Raw genomic sequence first — 19337 nt, forward strand, 5'->3', positions numbered from 1 at the left:
TCATTGCAACCCTGACCTCCTGGGCTCAAGTGGTCCTCCTGCCTCAGACCCCGAAGTAGCTGGGCCTACAGCCACAAGCCACCATGCCTAGCTAATTTTTGACTTTTCTATAGAGATGGGATTTTACTGTGTTGCCCAGGCTGGTCTCAAACTCCTGAGCTCAAGTGATCCACCCGCCTTGGCCTCCCAAAGTGCTGAATTACAGGTGTGACCCACCGTGCCTGTCTGGGTTTAAATTTTTTAATTGACATAGAAAAGTTGTATATGTTTGTGGTGGAATATCTAAAACTAATTCCATATTGTGGAATATCTAAAACTAATTACCATATGCATTGACTCACAGACTTACCTTTTTTTGTGGTAAGAGCACTTAAAGTTTCCTGTCCTAGCAATTTTCAAGTATACAATACATTGTTGTAACTGTAGTTACCATATTGCACAATAGATCTCTTGAACTTATTCTTCCTAACTGAAAGTTTTTGTCCATTGACCAACATCACCCCATACCTTCAGCCCCTCATAACGACTGTTCTACTCTGCTTCTGTGAGTTCAACTCTAAGATTCCAGATGTGAGTGAGATCATGGAGTATTTTTTTCTGTACCTGACTTATTTCACTTAGCGTAATATCTTCCAGATTTATCCTTGTCACAAATGACAGGATTTCTTTGTTAATGATGAATAATATTTCATCATGTATATAGATCATATTTTCTTTATCCTTTCATCTGTTGATGGACGCTTAGGTTGATTCCATATCTTGGCTATTGTGATTAATGCTGCAGTGAACATGGAAATGCAGATATCTCTTTAACAAACTGGTTTCATTTCCTTTGGATATAAACCCCATAGTGGGATTACTGAATCATATAGTACTTCTATTTTTAATTTTTTGAGGAACTTCCATACTGTTTTCCATACGACTATACTAATTTACATTCTCACCAACAGTGTACAGGAGCTCTCTTTTTTTCTTATTTTTGCTAATACTAGTTGTCTTGTCTTTGATAATAACCACCCTAACAGGCATTAGGTAATATCTCATTGTGGTTTTAGTTTACATTTTCGTGATGAGTAGTAAGGTTTAAGGTTGAACATTTTTTATGGATGGGGTTCAAAAAGTTTAAGTACTGAATGTATAATAATACACTAGCCAAGCATGGTGTTGCACGCCTGTGGTCCCAGCTATTGGGGAGGCTGGTGCAGGCTTGAGCCCAGGACGTTGAGGCTCCAGTGAGCTGTGCTCACACCACCATACTCTAGCCTGTGCGACAGAGTGAAACCCTGTCTCAAAAAGAAGAAAAAATCTACTGTTCTTATTATCATATATAACAATATGTTTTATTGTTTTGGGAGGGCGTGGTGATTCACATCCCAGCACTTTGGGAGGCTGAGTTGGGAGGATCACTTGAAGTCAGAAGTTCAAAACCAGCTTGGCCAACATTGTGAAACCCCATCTTAACTAAAATTACAAAAATTAGCCTTATGGGTGGCATGTGCCTGTAATCCCAGCTACTTGGGAAGCCGAAGCAGGAGAACCACTTGAACCTGGGAAGCAGAGGTTGACAGAGATTGCGTTGCTGCACTCCAGCCTGGGCGACAGAGTGCGACTTGTCTCAAAAAAATAAAATGAAACATTTTTAAACAGGTATAGGGAGACTAATAAATACAGATGTTATTGTTACAACGTTATATCTAAAATAGTTTCCTTTTATAGGAATAAAAGAAAACATACTCCTTGTTATCACCATCTGTCCTTTACATCATGTTTCAGTTAAGTAGAAAAAATTAACAGGAAATACACTGACATTTGCATTTCTTTCTTTTATTTTTTTTGCCATAAACAGGACACAGACCATAGTGCTGCTGCTTTTTTTTTTTTTTTTTTTTTGAGAACTTAAATAATTTTTTTTAGCTCCTCTATCATTCTCAGTAACTCAAGAACTTTTTTTAAGAGATAAGGGCTCACTCACTTGCCCAAGATAAGAGTGCAGTAGCATGATCATAAATCACTGTTACCCTTGAACTTCTGGGTTCAAGCAGTCCTTCTACCTGAGCTTCCCAAGTGGCTTGGACTACAGGTGTGTGCCACCATGTCCAGCTAATTTTTAAAAATTTGTTTTTGTAGCGATGAGGTCTTGCTATGTTGCTCAGTCTTAGACTCCTGGCCTCAAGGGATCCTCCCTCTTCAACCTTCTAAAGCACTGGGATTACAGAGTAAGCCTTTTTTTTCTTTCTTTTCTTTCTTTCTTTTTCTTTCTTTCTTTCTTTCTTTCTTTCTTTCTTTCTTTCTTTCTTTTTTTTCTTTTTTTTTTTTTTTAATTAAGACAAGTTTATGCTCATCTCCAGGCTAGAGTTGAGTGACTCAAACATGGCTCACTGCAACTTTCACCTTTTGGGCTCAGTCAGTCCTCCCACCGCAGCCTCTTGAGTTTGAGTAGCTGGGACTACAGGCATGTACCACTATGCCCAGATAATTTTTGTATTTTCTGTAGAGACAAGGTTTCACCATGTTACCCAGGCTGGTCTCAAACTTCTGCACTCAAGCCATCTGCCTGTCTTGGCCTCCCAAAATCTTAGGATTACAGGTGTGAGTGACCATGCCTGGCCTATAGTGCTTCTTATATGAAAGATTTTTCCTTATTAGGGAAAGAGGGAAGGAAGGAAGCAAGGAAGAAAAGGAGAAAGAAGAAATACTTCATGATTGGAGGAACTGTTGTAGTTATTTGCTCTGATTGAGTTTGCTCTGGTTTAAATAAGAAGGACAAAATTTGGGGCCAAATGTGGTGGCTGATGTCTGTAATCCCAGCACTTTGGGAGGCCCAGGCGGGTCAGGAGTTCAAGACCAGCCTGGCCAACATGGTGAAACCCTGTCTCTTCTCAAAATGCAAAAAAGTTAACTGGGTATGGTGGTGGGTGCTTTATAACCCCAGCTACTCAGGAGGCTAAGGCAGGAAAATCACTTGAGCCTGGGAGGTAGAGGTTACAGTGAGCTGAGATTGTGCCATTGCACTCTAGCCTGGGTGACAGAGCGAGACTTCATCTCAAAAAAAAAAAAAAAAAAAAGAAGGAGAAAATTTATCCCTCATGAGTTTTGGAAAATAATAGTGGTGTGAATTTTTGAGTCTCTGCAAATTCCCCCATAAAAGGAACATATTGATGACAATAACAACAACGTGTAGACAAAATGTACAACAAAGGTCTTAAAGATTCTTAGGTACTATGGGCCTCATGAATTCTCAGTCCTCACTACCCAAAGCTTTCCAAAATCAAGCTCCGTGCTGACATTTTGAGTATTTCACAATAATAACAGGAGCTCTAAAGTTATGAAATTGAAAAACTATCATAAAAATGCCTTTTTTAAAAAAAATTTAGGGAATCTGTTTATATATAAAAACACAACTAAAAAGGAGCAAGTTCAAATCTCCTATGATTATAAGAACAGAAGAGAGCAAGAAGCAGAATAACATTCATACAGACGATGAAAGCTTCTCAGAAATACATGCCCATCAAATATAAAAACTGTAATAAGTGGTAGGACTCAGAAGAGTTAAAATTTTAAAAAGATTAAGATAAACACCTGAGTCAACAAACTCAGAATTAATGCCTTTACAAAAGAGAAAAATAGAAAGTATATTTGTAAAAAACAAAAAACAAACAAACAAAAACAAAAAAAACAAAACAAAAAAAAGAAACGTAAGCTATAAGGATTTGAGAGAAAATGTAGTCTGAAAATAGCCAAAGAAGATCTAAGAGATAGGTGTCCACAAAAAAGAAAAAGTGAGAGGACAGATAAAATTTAAAGACTATGTTGGAAAACACTTTTCTGAAATAGATGGAAAATCAATGCAGACCAACCAACATCAAGATATTTTCTAGTAAAATTACAGGGCTTTGAAGAAAGAAAGACTTTGGGCATCCAGACAAAAAGACCAAATTACGTATGAGGGAAGGAAAATCAGACTGCCTTACGTCAGTGCTTTATGCCAGAAGAAAAATGCCATAATGTATTTGAGAGATTCTCGAGGGGAGAAAATGTAAACCAGTGACTTCATATCCAGCCAACGTGACTTTCAGGTGGACTGCAGTTAAGCTGCTACCAATATCTATAATCTCTTTTAACATAGGTGTTTTGTACAGGAATCTTCTTGTAAATGAACTTTAGGTAGCCAAAATGACAGACAAAACATCAGTAGTGGGTGATAAAGAATTAAATGAAAATATAATCACATGTATGAGTTAGTACACCTACATATATGTGTTTATGAGAGGAACCTAAGAGCAGTGACACCCCAGTAACAATGAGCACAGCCTTCAGATTTTGATTTCAAAATGTCATTGTCCTGTAAGAAGAACCAGAACTCCTTAGAGAAGAGATTGATTCCAAGAACAGACAGGGAAAACACAAGATGAGCCTGGAACATCTGGTAGTGCTGGAAAAGAAGGATGTGCTCAAAAGGGATTTGGGCATATCATTAGGACATAGGTGCGAAGTGGAAGGAATTTCTCAATATTGAAAGCAGTAAGAGTTTAGTAACAAAAATATAAAGATAGATTTTAACCCTTAGAATAATGAGTCAGACTTATGTAAGTACAATTTGAATAAATAAATAAAGGTGAAGGGGCAGCTTTTCCCTGCAAGTGAACATCAGTTAAAACATTAAGAAAATGCTACAGTAATGATTGTTGCAAGCAAGATCCCTGATAGATACTAAAACTAATGGGTGAAAGTCTGTATAGAAGCAGGATGTTAGCATAATTTCAAAGTATCTCTCCGAAGATATTTATCTGTTACAAAGGTAAAAATCACAATTTTACAGTGAAGTAACCATCACCTTAACCAAATAGCTAACCTCACCAGTATGGTGTTGTGTTAGTTTGTTCTCATGCTGCTAATAAAGATACACCTGAGACTGGGTAATTTATAAAGGAAAGAGGTTTAATGGACCCACAGTTCCACATGGCTAGGGAGGCCTCACAATCATGGTGGAAGGCAAAGGAGAAGCAAAGACACATCTTGGTGGCTGGCAGGAGAGTTTGTGCTGGGAAACTCCCATTTATAAAACCATCACTTCTCATGAGACTTATTCACTACACCAGAACAGTATGGGGAAACCATCCCCATGATTCAACTATCTCCTCCTGGCCCTGGGGACACATCCAAAGCATATTAGGTATATTGACATGTAACCCTTGATACAATGCACACATAACTTTTGTGGAATTATTGTCAAAAATATATAACCTCAATCTAATCTTGAAAATACCAAACAAGTCCAAATTGAGAGGTATTCTATCAGAATAATCGTCAGGAGTGGATGTGACTAAGTTGGAAGAAACCAAGGAAAAAAAAATACACTGAGACATAGATCCTCTAATAAAAAAGGACGTTGAGAGAAAACTGGTGAAATTTGAATAAAGCCTGTTTAATAGTATTTTACCAACGTTAATTTTCTGGTTTTGGTAATTGTACTCTACTTATGTAAGTTCTTAACATTAGGAAATAGGGTGAGAGTGCACTTGAAGTTCTTGAACTATTTTTATAACATATCTGTATGTGTTACATTACTTCAAAATAAAAAGTTAAAAATAATATTTGGTGTGCATTAAATATGTATTTATATGTAGCTAAATCTAAATGAAGGATACAAGGAAGAATGCATAGTATTTATTAGTTATGTGTTTTGACAACATATTATATGTTGTCAAAGAGAAAGGGAATCAGAGAGAGAGAAAGAGAGAATGTGTGAGAGAGAGTGTGTGTGTGTGTGTGTGTGTGTGTGAGTTTCGCTCTTCTTGCCTAGCCTGGAGTGCAGTGGCGCAATCTCTGCTCACTGCAACCTCCACCTCCCAGGTACAAGTGATTCTCCTGCCTCAGCCTCCCGAATAGCTGGGATTAAAGGCACCTGCAACCACGCCTAGCTAATTTATTTGTGTTTTTAGTAGAGAGGGGGTTTCACCATGTGTTGGCCAGGCTGGTCTTGAACTCCTGACCTCAGGTGAGCCACCGCGAGGGGCCACATACACAAACTTAAACTTTCCTTTAAAGACATTGGTAATGGTGTCAGTATGGTTATTCTAAAAATGTTTTGTATATAATTTGAGACAAAGTAGCATATGATATCCTAATTGTATCATCCGTGTCCTGAAAACCAAGACTTCCCAGTGTGGGAAAAGCAAATAATACCTAAGATAGAAAAGGTTAAGAAAACATGAACTATCAGAGTGAACTCATGAGTTTTGTTTTGTCTTTTTTTGTTGTTTAAGTTAAAAATGTGTGTGTGTTTGTGTTTGTGTGTGTGTGTATTTTTTCTAAGCATGTTTGCTGAAAAGATTTAGAAACACTGGTCAGCCCAGTACCTGTGAGCATCCTCAATGCCCAGATTGTGATCTTGAAATACAGCTTCCCACTAAACTAAACCAATCAAAAAAATCGAAAAAATGGTTGATTTCATTTCTGTAGCATGACAAGCTAGGAATCATCTTGTCACTACAGGTAGTAGGGAAGTTATCAAAGTCATGTTAAAATGACTCAAGATAAAGGGTCAGGCACTTATCCTTCCTTTTGTGTATGAACTTTAACACTGTGTAACAAAATAGTAAATGAGTAAAGTTTGAGGTTTTTGTTTTTGAGATGTGGTCTCATTCTGTCGCCCAGGCTGGAGTGCAGTGGCGCGAACTCGGCTCACTACAACCACCACCTCCTGGGTTCAAGCGATTCTCCTGCCCCAGCCTCCCGAGTAGGATTACAGGTGTGCACTACCATGCCTGGCTAAATTTTGGATTTTTAGTAGAGATGGGGTTTCACTGTGTTGGTCAGGCTGGTCTCGAACTCCTGACTTTGTGATCTGCCCGCCTCGGCCTCCCAAAGCGTTGGGATTACAGGTGTGAGCCACTGCACCCGGCCAAGTGTTTTTTTGTAAAAGTGTTCCAACTATTCACAGATGAATGAATGATAGAATGGGAATGTCATCATTTTGAAATCCCAAAAAAGTAAAGGTTTTGATACTGAGCATCAACATCTGCTAATAAAAAGAGAAATAACTAGATATCACATACCTCTTAATAAAGAACTCACACCAGAGAAGTAGTTTTGCCACAGAAATTGAACCTGAATCTGATGAAGGAATGATTCACAGGATAAACCAAAAAAGAGGAACATGAGAATATAGTCTGCAGTATCTAGATAGTGTAGGACAGTGGATTTGGTGTCGAACAAATAATTGCAAGAAAAAGAAGGGATAGAGGGGATAACATTAATGTGCTCTTAAAAATAAAATAAACTTGTGAAACTAAACTACCAACAAAATAAGGAAGCAATAAGTTCAAGAGATATGTATTACGTGGTGACTTGTTAATAACTCTGTATGCCTGAAAATTGCCAAATAGCTTTTAAGTGTTCTCACTACAAATAAAATGATATTGTGAGGTAATGCATACATTAACTAGCTTGATCTAGTCATTCTACACTGAATTTATATTTTAAAACAAACATCATTTTGTGTGCCACATATACAATTTTTACTTGTCAATTAAATTTTTTTTTATTTAAAGTCAGATTAATAGTTATTTTTGGGAAAGAAGAGAATTATTATTGGAAAAGGCATGCATAGCTCTCTTGGGGTAGCTGCTAAATTTCTTTTTCATTTTTGCCTTCTACTGTATTAAGCTATGCATTTGTTTTGTGTGGTTTTCTTTACTATACTAAGTCATTAAAAATTCTTGATACCTTTGTCAAGCAAGTAACATGAAATATTGAAGTAATAAAAAGATAAATAACCAGATATTACATGCTTCTTAATAAAGAACTCACCAACACCAAAGAAGTAGGTGTTGAGGATCACCAGAGAGGTGATCCTCCCACCTCAGCCTCTTGTATAGCTGGAACTACATGAAATTTCATGTTACTTATTTGACAAAGGTATCAAGAATTTGATATAAAGAATCATCACTGGTCAGGTGCAGTGGCTAATGCCTATAATCCCAGCCCTTTGAGATTAGCCTGGCATAATGGTGCTTGCTTATAGTCCCAGCTACTCAGAAGGCTTAGGGAGAGGGTCACTTGAGCCCAAGAGTTTGAGATTATAGTGAGATATGATCATACCAGTGAACTCCAGCCTGGATGACAGAGCAAAACATTGTCTCTGAAGATTTAAAAAAAAGGAGGCTGAGGCAAGAGAATTGCCTGAACCCAGTAGGCGGAGGTTGCGGTGAGCCGAGATCACGCCATTGCACTCCAGCCTGGGTAACAAGAGTGAAACTCTGTCTCAAAAAAAAAAAAAAAAAATTGGCAAAAATTCAGATCCCTTTGTCATACAGCGAATGATAATTCAGTGTTATCAAGTGATAATTTCAGTATTTGAACCCATTTTGGAAATTGTTAAGTCTGTTGACATTTTCAAAATGGTGAAAGTTTCCTTGGGAAACAGAACTTCTATTGCAGAAATATACCCTTAGGCACAGGCAATATTTCACCTGTCATATTTCATTTCAGTCAACAAATATTTATTGAGTATATGCAATTTGTTATACACTAGTTTCAGTATTGCGAATGTAGCTGTGAACAAAGTCAAATTTTTGCCATCATGGAGGTTACATATCATAATTATCAAACAATAAACAGGATTAGTAAATGAAATACACAGTGTAGATGGTGATAAGGAGGTATGGAGGGAAAATAATTTGGGGAAGAGAGTGGGCATAGTTTTTTTTGAGTTGCTAGAAAATGAGTCATTGAAGAGGTGGTACTTGAGTAGAGACTTAAAGGATCTGAGAGAGCAAGCTGTGCAAATACCAGAGAAAAAAGATTTTTATGCCAATAAAATTTTATGCCAAAAAACAGCCAAGACCCTGAGGTGGAACAAGCCTACCTACTATGTTACAGCAAAGATTGACCAACCAAGGCTTCCCTTCCATATTTTAGGTATGGTTACAGATGTATTCGTTTATTTATGTAAATTAGAATTACACAAAAAATACAGTTTTATTTCCTACTTTTCACACTTAACATGCTACCATGATAGTTTCCCTGTTTTTGAAAAATTATATAATGAGGTTTCCAAGTGTAAAGCAAGCACCCAGTAAATATTTATTGAATAGTTATTGAGTGCTTTTACCTAGTTTATGCTAATACTGCCAGTGTATGAGCATAATTCCTTTTGCCATATCTAGAACCTTCAAACATTATGACTAAATAAAAACTTTGCTGGTTGATTTGATTAAAAATCTCATTGCTTTTTGAATTTTAATTTCTTTGATTGCTAGTGGTGGTTGAACATTTCAGCCTCTGAATTGTTGGTTGACATCCATGACTAATTTTGTTTTGGGATCTTTCGTTTTAGCTTATATTTTAAATGGTCTTTTAAGTAAATGCATTTATTAATCCTTCTTCAATGCATGTACCTTAGCATCTGTTAAATGTATCATGTCCTTGCCCAAATCTCACTTTGTAAGTTGGTAAAATATGCTTCATAGAATTTTTAATTAAATATTGCTTCACATTCTACATAAGACTTGCTGTTAGTAAAAGCCACCTCATGAAAAGTATTGATGTTATTTGTCAACATTTAGACTAGAGTTTGTTGCCGTTTCAGTTTATTCAATTTAGTCAGCACATGTTTGAGTGTCTTACTGCAGGTGAGTAATCCATGATTCTGCCCTAGGGGAGTAGTTCATAAGACTAGTAGGATAGATGATTTGTAAATGAATAACTGTAATTCTGGGCAGTAAGTGCTACTATAGAAGTCTGTGTTAACACAATGTGCAAACACAAGAAAAGGAGCCGTTAATTGTTTATAGGGAAAGGATCAGATAAAACTATAAAATGAAGTGATATTTTAACTGGGCATAAAGGAGGTAAGATCTTGCCTATAATATAATAATATTGGCAAACATTGAGTGCTTGCCTGTTTTTACTCTTCTGAAGGCCTTATGTGTAGTATTGTATGCAATCATTGGCAACCTAGGAGATCGTGCCTGTTATTTTAGTTGTTCTACAAATTAGGAAAGCAGGTGGAGGGTGGGAGGTGGGTCAGGATCAAAAAACTACCAATCAGATACTATGTTTATTATTACCTGAATGACAAAATAATCTGTATGTTAAACCCTCATGACATTCCATTTACCTCTATAACAAACCTGCACACATACCCTTGAACCTAAAGTAAAAGTTAAAAAAAATTAGGAAAGTGAGGAATCTTAAAAGGTACAGAATAGCAATTGCTTACTAGGCAGGGTTAACAGAGTAAAAAAGGTTATGGCAGCTTTAGAAAACCGAATTTTCCTATGTGGCTGAAGTTTGTGGTCAGAAGAGGGTCCAAATAATTAATAATAGCTCCCAAGTGCTGTGTAAAAGTACTTTGCATGCGCTATTTTCAAAAAGTCCCTTAAGATAAAAGAAAAAGAAAAAAAAATCTTCACAGCTACTTCTGGAGGTATAGATGTTTATGTTTCAGTTTTAAAGAGTTGACACTTAGAAAGCTTTAAGTAATTTTCTTGTACTCACAGCTGGCCAAGGTGGAGGTGACACAAGAGCGTTAAGGTTTGTCTGATTGTTTGAGTGTCTTTTTTATTTTTGTTTTTTGAGATGGAGTGTTGCTCTGTCGCCAGGCTGGAGTGCAGTGACGCAATCTCGGCTCACTGTAACCTCCACCTTCCAGGTTCAGGCAATTCTCCTGCCTCAGCTTCCTAAGTAGCTGGGACTACAGGTGCACACCACCATGCCCAGCTAACTTTTGTATCTTTAGTAGAGACGGGTTTCACCATGCTGGCCAGGATGGTCCCGATCTCTTGCCCTCGTGATCTGCCCACCTTGGCCTCCCAGAGTTCTGGGATTATAGGTATGAGCCACCGTGCCTGGCCAAGTCTTAATTTTGATGAAATAGTTAAAATAAAAAATAGTATAAAGCACTGTGTAGCCAACATTTTATTTTTGTGGTGGTTTTATTTGTTGGTTTGTTGGAGTTTTTTTGTTGTTTTTTGAGACAAGGTCTTGGTGTGTCGCCTCAGCAGGAGTTCAGTAGTGCCATCAAAGCTCATTACAGCCTTAGCCTCCTAGGCTCAAGCAATCCTCACACGTAGCTGGGACTACAGGCACACACCAGCCACACCCAGCTAATTTTTTTTTTCTTTTTGATAGAGATTGGGTCTTGCTGTTTTGCCTAGGCTTGTCTCAAATTCGTGGGCATAAGTGATCATCCTGCCTTGGCTTTCCAAACTGATAAGATTCCAGGTATGAGCCATTGTGCTGGGCCCCAACATTTTAATAGTTTAAAACAGTTTGTCAAAATTTGCTTTTGATAAAAAAAAAAGATTATAGAAACAGTACTTCTCTTTCCTTTCATTCTCCATCTTATTCCTTCTCCGTCCATTTCCAGGAACAACCACAATCTTTGTCAGTCATTCCCATATTTATGATTTTGATGCTTGTGTATATAGCCATCTCAACATGTAGCTTTATTTTGTGTATTTTATAACTTTTCTACAAATAGTACCTGTCCTTTTGTAACTTGCTCTTTTCACTTATTATTTTGTTTTTGAAATGTATCTACAGTGATCTATGTGAATTTGTTTCTTTCATTTTAATTGCTGTATAGAGGCTATTTATCCATTTCCCTATTTGAGGAATGAATATCTAGGTTATATAATTTTTTGCTTTTATGGCAATGTTGCAACAGATATTTACGTACAGACTTCCATATTTGTATGTAACTTTACTTGATAGAAGTAGGATTGCCACATGATAGTGTGTTTCTTCAAGCTTTAAAGCAGATATTTCTCTATTGCTCTTTAAAGTGTTTATGCTGGCCAGGTACGGTGGCTCACTCCTGTAATCCCAGCACTTTGGGAGGCCGAGGTGGGCAGATCGTGAGGTCAAGAGATTGAGACCATCCTGGCCAACATGGTGAAAGTGAAACTCCATCTCTACTAAAAATACAAAAATTAGCTGGGCGTGGTAGCACACACCTGCAGTCCCAGCTACTCGGGAGACTGAGGCAGGAGAATCACTTGAACCCAGGAGGTGGAGGTTGCAGTGAGCCAAGATCACGCCACTGCACTCTAGCCTGGCAACAGGTCTAGCCTCTGTCTGGGGGGGGGGGGGGGGGGAGTGTTGATGCTAATTTACACTCTCACCATAATTATATAAGATATCTGCCAAGTCTGAAACACTATGCTACTTTGAAATTTCTCAGATCTTTTTTTTTTTTTTTTTTTCCCAATTTTTTTAATTTTTTATTTTTAAAGACAGGGTTTTACCATGTTGGTCAGGCTGGTCTTGAACTCCCAACCTGAGGCGATCCGCCCGCCTTGGCCTCCAAAGTGCTTGGATTACAGGCCTGAGTCTGAGATCTTTAAAGGATTTTAAAGAAACTACAATCGTATCAGAGATTAGTTACCCTTTTATCATGTAATAGATAACTCCAAAATATATTAAGTGAATGGATAAAATTTCATGATATGGGAAAGAAGAAGGAGTAGGAAGCAAACATGAAAGGATTGCATTTGTCTGTTTTTATTTTTTCCTTGTAATACAAAGTTAAAGGTTCTAGGTCTCGTACAGCAGTTCCATGAAGCCATCCAGGACCTTTCCTAGCCTGCTATCCTTAGCATGTGGCTTTGATTGCTCCTTCTCCAGGTATTATGTATAGAGTCTAGACCCAAAGAAGGGAAAAGGGCAAAAGACACCAGTCAGCTGACTTGTTTCTCACCCACGACTTCTTCATGCCTGTCACTGGTCATAACTGGATCACATGACTCACAGCTTTAAGGTGTCTGAGGAGGCAAGTGCCTTCTTAAAATTAGTGTGTTTGTAAGAAAGAAGAGGAGAATAGTTAATCGGCAGGCAATTTGCAGTGTCTTCTGTTAACTTCTATAGAATATTTGGTGTATCAATACAGAGTGATTCTGCTAGGGGTGATGGAGAAAGCACATAATAAGTGATCAGTAAATATTTGTTGAGTAAATGAATCAATCATCTTATAAAACCCATAGTAGATACCACTTCTCTTGAGTCATTTCATTCGTGAAGAAACGTGATGCTGTGTTTCAATTATTAGAGTGAAGTTTTCTTTTGGTCACTTCAAATATGCCTCTTAAACTCATTTATATGCTCTTTTACAGCTTTCTTTTGACAAACTTTGGGAAAATGCTTGTGTAACTAACCTTTTTACTAATTATTATAGTATTTAAAGGTTCATATTCTGTCCTAGTTCTTCCATTCTCTATACTATTTTGAAAACATATTCATTTAATTTAGAGGAGCTAGAATACTATTTGTTGTCATTTTTTTTCTTTTAAAAGAATCGAGCCGGCTGGGCACAGTGACTCATGCCTGTAATCCCAGCACTTTGGGAGGCCAAGGCGGGCGGATCACCTGAAGTTGGTAGTTGGAGACCAGCCTGACCAACATGGAGAAACCCCATCTCTATAAAAATACAAAATTAGCCGGGCATGGTGGCGCATGCCTGTAATCCCAGCTTCTCAGGAGGCTGAGGCAGGAGAATTGCTTGAACCCAGGAGGCAGAGGTTGCATTGAATTAAGCTCACGTCATTGTACTCCAGCTTGGGCAACAAAGCAAAACCCTGTCTAAAAAAAATAATAAGCCAAACACACACACACACAAAACAATAATTTAACATTTTTGGAATAAAAGAAATATAACACCAGCGAAGAATAATAGTTGAGGTTATTTAGTCCAGCTGCTTTATTTGTAGATGAAGAAAGAAAGATCAGTGAGTTTGTGACACACCCAAAGAGGTACCACTAGCTAAATTAGGATTAGTGAACCTGGGAATCTTGAACCTAATGTCATTTCATCTTATTTTGCTGCGTTATTACTCAAACCAAGATCCGTTAACCTCAAATGAAAACATAGCGTTATTTTACATTGAATAAGGATCATGGTGAGATCTTTAGATACTTTCCAAACCAGAATAGAGATTCTTGTGTTTAGCACACACTTAGTATTGGGTTGAAGTTCTTTTTGTTTTGTTTGTTTGTTTTTTTGAGACAGGATCTCACTCTGTCACCCAGGCTGGAATGCAGTGGCATGATCAGGGGTCAGGGTTAACCTTGAACTCCTGGGCTCCAGTGATCCTCTTACCTCGCCCTACTAAGTAGCTGGAACCACCATGCCCTGGCTACTTTTTGTATTTTTTGTAGAGATGGGGGTTTTTTACCATGTTGCCCAGGCTGGTTTTAAACTCCTGAGCTCAAGCGATCTGCTTATCGTGGCCTCCCAAAGTGCTGGAATTAAAGGCATGAGCCATCACACGTGGTGGTTGAAGTTATTTTTAAAGATAGTAATCATATTTTAACTGTTAAGGTGTTCATTTAGTTAAATTTCCTGATATACTAGCTAATCTCAATAAATGAGAATTTGTTAAACCTATTTTATCAGTAGAAAAGAGAAAAACATACAAATTAGGTAATGACCGTCATCTAAATTTTTTCTTACCTTATTTGTGCTGTAACACTACTTTTAATTACAAAAATTTTTTTTTACTGTCATCTCTTAAAATATTTTAGCAGCATTCCCTATAGCACTGACTTTGTAAAGCAGAAAGAAATACTAATAACAGTTGCTTTGCTCTCAGATCCTGAATGGTTCTAAATGGTTCTTGGCTTTTTTATTTGCAACATCATTGGATATACAAGAAATGGTGGTTTGTAATGAAAACATTCACTTTTAATGAAATGTTAAATTTTCATTTCAAAAAACATATCCTGCTTTATCTTCTCACTTTTCTCTATCCCGTTATTCCCATGAAATGTATCCTAACTAGTTTATCAACTTGACAAGAATCATTTCAAAATTTTAGGGAAAATAATTACATCTTGGTAAAACTTGGTTTAGAATTAGGTTTTTCAGTAGCAAAGATAAAGTGAAGGGATTAAAAATGTAAGTAAAATTAGTAAATGAATTCTGGAGTGCAATCTCTACAGTCCTATTCAGAGATTATAGTATTTACTGAATATAGCTTAGGTTATGTTTAAATCTGCATTAGTATCAGGTACTCCATAAAAGTTGAAAATATATAGCCAATAAGATACAAAGAACTGACAGATAAATCTAAACAGTTTCTTTATATAATACTAACTTCTGAAATGTTCAGTAGTGGCATTTGATAAAGTAAGTTGTAATATGATCACATTGAGGAATGTTATATAATTATTAAGCTTAATTTTTATAAAAAGCATTTAGTATCATAAGAAATTGCTAATGTTTCAATGAATAAATTGAGGCAACATGGTACCACCTTAGTGAAAAACATACAAGATCAGAAGGAAGTAACCTAAATTATTACTGGTGATTGCCTCTGGGTAAGGGGATGTGGGCTTTTTATCTTTCTGTATTTTTCGGTTCCCACTGCCATGTTCTGTTACCTCAATGAAATAAAGTGCTCAGTGACTTCCAAAGAAGAACAGTTGTCAGTTTATAAAACAAATATGGTCTTCTGGAAACATTTTATGTAGCATTTTCAATTTTATGTTTTTAAGCCATCTCTTGAATTTGAATAAATTATTTGAACAGCATAAATATTTGCAATCTATTGAGAATACTGAAGCAAAAGTAAAAAGCAGAAACCTGAATTTTTTAAATATGTTTTTAAATTTCTCAAAGTTGTATTTCAAAGTTTTTGTAATTTTCTTCATTGTCAGATTTTATTTTTTATTGTCAAATACCCAATGACAAAGGCTATCTCTTTTAAGATAGAAATTTTAAATCGAATTACATATTATACTAAGTCTTATATTTTATAATCTTGAAAGCTTCTATTCATGTAATTAAACTTTTTCTGATTTTTAGAGGAACAGAAAGAAAGTGAAAAGATGAAAGGTGAGGAGCAGCCTATGGATTTAGAAAACTGTTCTACAGCCAATGTTTTAGAAGAGACAATTGTGAAAAAAGAAAAAGAAGATGAAAAGGAACTTGTGAAACTGCCAGTGATAGTGAAGCTAGAAAAACCTTTGTCAGAAAGTGAAGAAAAAAAGATTATCAAAGAAGAAAGTGATTCCTTCAAGGAAAATGTCAAACCCATTAAAGTTGAAGTGAAGGAATGTAGAGCAGATCCTAAAGATACCAAGAGTAGCATGGAGAGGCCAGTGGTGCAGGAGCCTGAGAGGATCGAATTTGGTGGCAATATTAAATCTTCTCACGAAATTACTGAGAAATCTACTGAAGAAACTGAGAAACTTAAGAATGACCAGCAGGCCAAGATACCACTAAAAAAACGAGAAATTAAATTGAGTGATGATTTTGACAGTCCAGTCAAAGGACCTTTGTGTAAATCAGTTACTCCAACAAAAGAGTTTTTGAAAGATGAAATCAAACAAGAGGAAGAGACTTGTAAAAGGATCTCTACAATCACTGCTTTGAGTCATGAAGGGAAACAACTGGTAAATGGAGAAGTTAGTGATGAAAGAGCAGCTCCAAATTTTAAGACAGAACCAATAGAGACAAAGTTTTATGAGACAAAGGAAGAGAGCTATAGCCCCTCTAAGGACAGAAATATCATCATGGAGGGAAATGGAACAGAGTCCTTAAATTCTGTCATAACAAGTATTAAAATAGGTGAGCTTGAGAAAGAAACAGCCCCTTTGAGGAAAGATGCAGATAGTTCAGTATCAGTCTTAGAGATCCATGGTCAAAAAACACAAATAGAGGAATCTGATCCTCCAGTATTGGAATCTTCTCTTGAGTCTTCTGAGATGGCAAAAGATCTATCTTTAAAAACTGCTTTATCTACCACTGAGTTGTGTACCATGAAAGTTGAAGAGAAGTCTCCCAAAACTAGGAAGGATAAGCGCCCACCAATCCTAGAATGTCTTGAAAAGTTAGAGAAGTCCAAAAAGACTTTTCTTGATAAGGAAACACAAAGATTGAGTCCAATACCGGAAGAAGTTCCAAAGAGTACTCTAGAGTCAGAAAAGCCTGGCTCTCCTAAGGCAGCTGAAACTTCTCCCCCATCTAATATGGTTGATCACTGTGAGAAACTAGCCTCAGAAAAAGAAGTGGTGGAATATCAGAGTACAGCTTCTGTTGGTGATCAGTCTGTGAAAAAAGGAGACCCAGAAATCCTAAAAGAGGATTCTGAGTTCACAAAGGTAGAAATGGATAATCTGGACAATGCCCAGACCTCTGGCGTAGAGGAGCCTTCTGAGACAAAGGGTTCTATGCAAAAAAGCAAATTCAAATATAAGTTGGTTCCTGAAGAAGAAACCACTGCCTCAGAAAATACAGAGATAACTTCTGAAAGGCAGAAAGAGGGCATCAAATTAACAATCAGAATATCAAGTCGGAAAAAGAAGCCCGATTCTCCCCCCAAAGTTCTAGAACCAGAAAACAGGCAAGAGAAGACGGAAAAGGAAGAGGAGAAAACAAATGTGGGTCGTACTTTAAGAAGGTCTCCCAGAATATCTAGACCCACTGCAAAAGTGGCTGAGATCAGAGATCAGAAAGCTGATAAAAAAAGAGGGGAAGGAGAAGATGAAGTGGAAGAAGAGTCAACAGCTTTGCAAAAAACTGACAAAAAGGAAGTTTTGAAAAAATCAGAGAAGGATACAAATTCTAAAGTAAGCAAGGTAAAAACTTCTACTACTGTGTTTTAATTTTTAATTAAAAATATTTGTCTCTATATATTAATAGGTATTTTGGTTTTGTCTAAAACTTAGTCATCAGAGACAACTGAAAAAGTATCTTTCTTCCCCTATCTGAGATACTTTTCAACACTATATCTTACTTATACTCTATACTCTTGTCATCTTTTAACTTTTATTTTTTTAAAGCAGTATAGAAATATATTCTCCTTGTAAACTATTCAAATAATATCCAACTTGTAGAATTCCCCATAGCCACTATTAACAGTTTGGAGTAATTGCCATTATTAACAGTTTGGGGTATAGTATCTTCTCAGTTTTTTTTTTTTTTTTTTGAGATGGAGTCTTACTCTGTCACCAGGCTGGAGTGCAATGGCGGAATCTTGGCTCACTGCAACCTCCACCTCCCAGGTTCAAGTGATTCTCCTGCCTCAACCTCCCGAGTAGGTGGGACTGCAGGCACTCGCCACCATGCCTAGCTAATTTTTGTATTTTTAGTAGAGACGGTGTTTCACCATGTTGGCCAGGATGATCTCAATCTCTTGACCTTGTGATCCACCCACCTTGGCCTCCCAAAGTGCTGGAATTACAGGCGTGAGCCACTGCACCTGGCCCTCCTGTCCTTTTTCATGCATTTATATGTATGTTCATAAATATTCACTTATTTAGAAAATAAATTGGACCAAAAGTGTTCATTTTCTGTGAGTTTTTCACTTAAAAGTGTCTCTGAACTCTTCATGTCCATAGATATAGTATACCTTTTGCTTATTAATGGTCACACAGTACTCCATAGTATGGATATACCACAGTTTATTTAACCACTCACTTATTGATTGACATTTAGGTTGTTTCCAATTTTTCACTATTACAGGCAATGCTGCATTGAAGATCCTTTTGGACATGAGTGAGTATTTCTTTAGAATAGACTCCTAGAATTGGAATTGCTGGGTCAGGGGACATGCATATTTTAAGCTTTGTTAGCTACTTCCACATTGCCCTTGCAAAAGGTCCCACGAATATAGCATCTTATTACCAGTGTGTGACAGTGCCTAGATTCCCCATTTTACTCATTAGTGTTGATATTACTCATCAGAATTCCCTTTTTTATGACCCTCTTATTTTAAGCAAAATATTTTACAAGTTTTTCCCTAGTCTATGAGAATTTGTCGTCAAAAGTGCTACTTTTCTTTTTAATTTATTTAAACAACCAGATCATTCTTCATTGTAAGTGATCCTGTGTTCTCTGAAATACTGAATTTTTAATTTTTTTTAAGTATTCTTTTTTGTTGTTAGAATTATTTTGTTCTTTGCTGGAGACCTATAGTGTAGGAATAAACTAAAATACAAGTTAAAACAGTATAAAACTACAAAAAAAAAAAACAGTATAAAACTAAGCAATAAAAAGCTGTTAATCACATTGTAAACTTGTTACTCTATATATATATATATATATGTGTGTATATATATATATGTGTGTATATATATATGTGTATATATATATATATATATTTGTTTGTTAGGATTTTTATATGCAGTTCTGGCCCATTTAAAATTTTAAAATTCATCTCTAATACAGGATTTAAAATTTTTACATGACAATTTGTGAGAATATCATCATCATTTTCTTATAAAGTATTTAAAATGTACATGACCTTTGACCCAGAGTCCTCTTCAAGGAATTTATCCTAACCACAGAGATGTGTGTAAAAATAATTATAAAGATACAGTACATTGTTGAT

General features: G+C 36.5%; 1 protein-coding gene and 1 long non-coding RNA gene across 5 annotated transcripts in view; both read left to right on the forward strand.

Moving 5' to 3' along the window:
* Positions 1-19337, forward strand: part of RSF1 (remodeling and spacing factor 1) — a 157973-nt gene that overhangs the window by 98971 nt on the left and 39665 nt on the right. For 2 of the 4 annotated variants that reach the window (XM_032295915.1, XM_032295917.1), the window contains exon 6: positions 15809-17583. In XM_032295915.1, coding sequence (XP_032151806.1) covers positions 15809-17583 — 1775 coding nt within the window. Of the gene's footprint in view, positions 1-3577; positions 3584-10981; positions 10987-15808; positions 17584-19337 lie in introns of those variants that run through there. The other 2 variants (XM_032295918.1, XM_032295916.1) reach the window with 2 other exon arrangements.
* Positions 6870-8145, forward strand: LOC116563295. Its single transcript, XR_004274321.1, has 2 exons — positions 6870-6926; positions 6959-8145. It is a non-coding gene; the product is annotated as an uncharacterized LOC116563295 (long non-coding RNA).

Source organism: Sapajus apella, unplaced genomic scaffold, assembly GCF_009761245.1.
Source record: "Sapajus apella isolate SASKATOON/1434 unplaced genomic scaffold, GSC_monkey_1.0 scaffold34, whole genome shotgun sequence".
Classification (NCBI taxonomy): domain Eukaryota; kingdom Metazoa; phylum Chordata; class Mammalia; order Primates; family Cebidae; genus Sapajus; species Sapajus apella.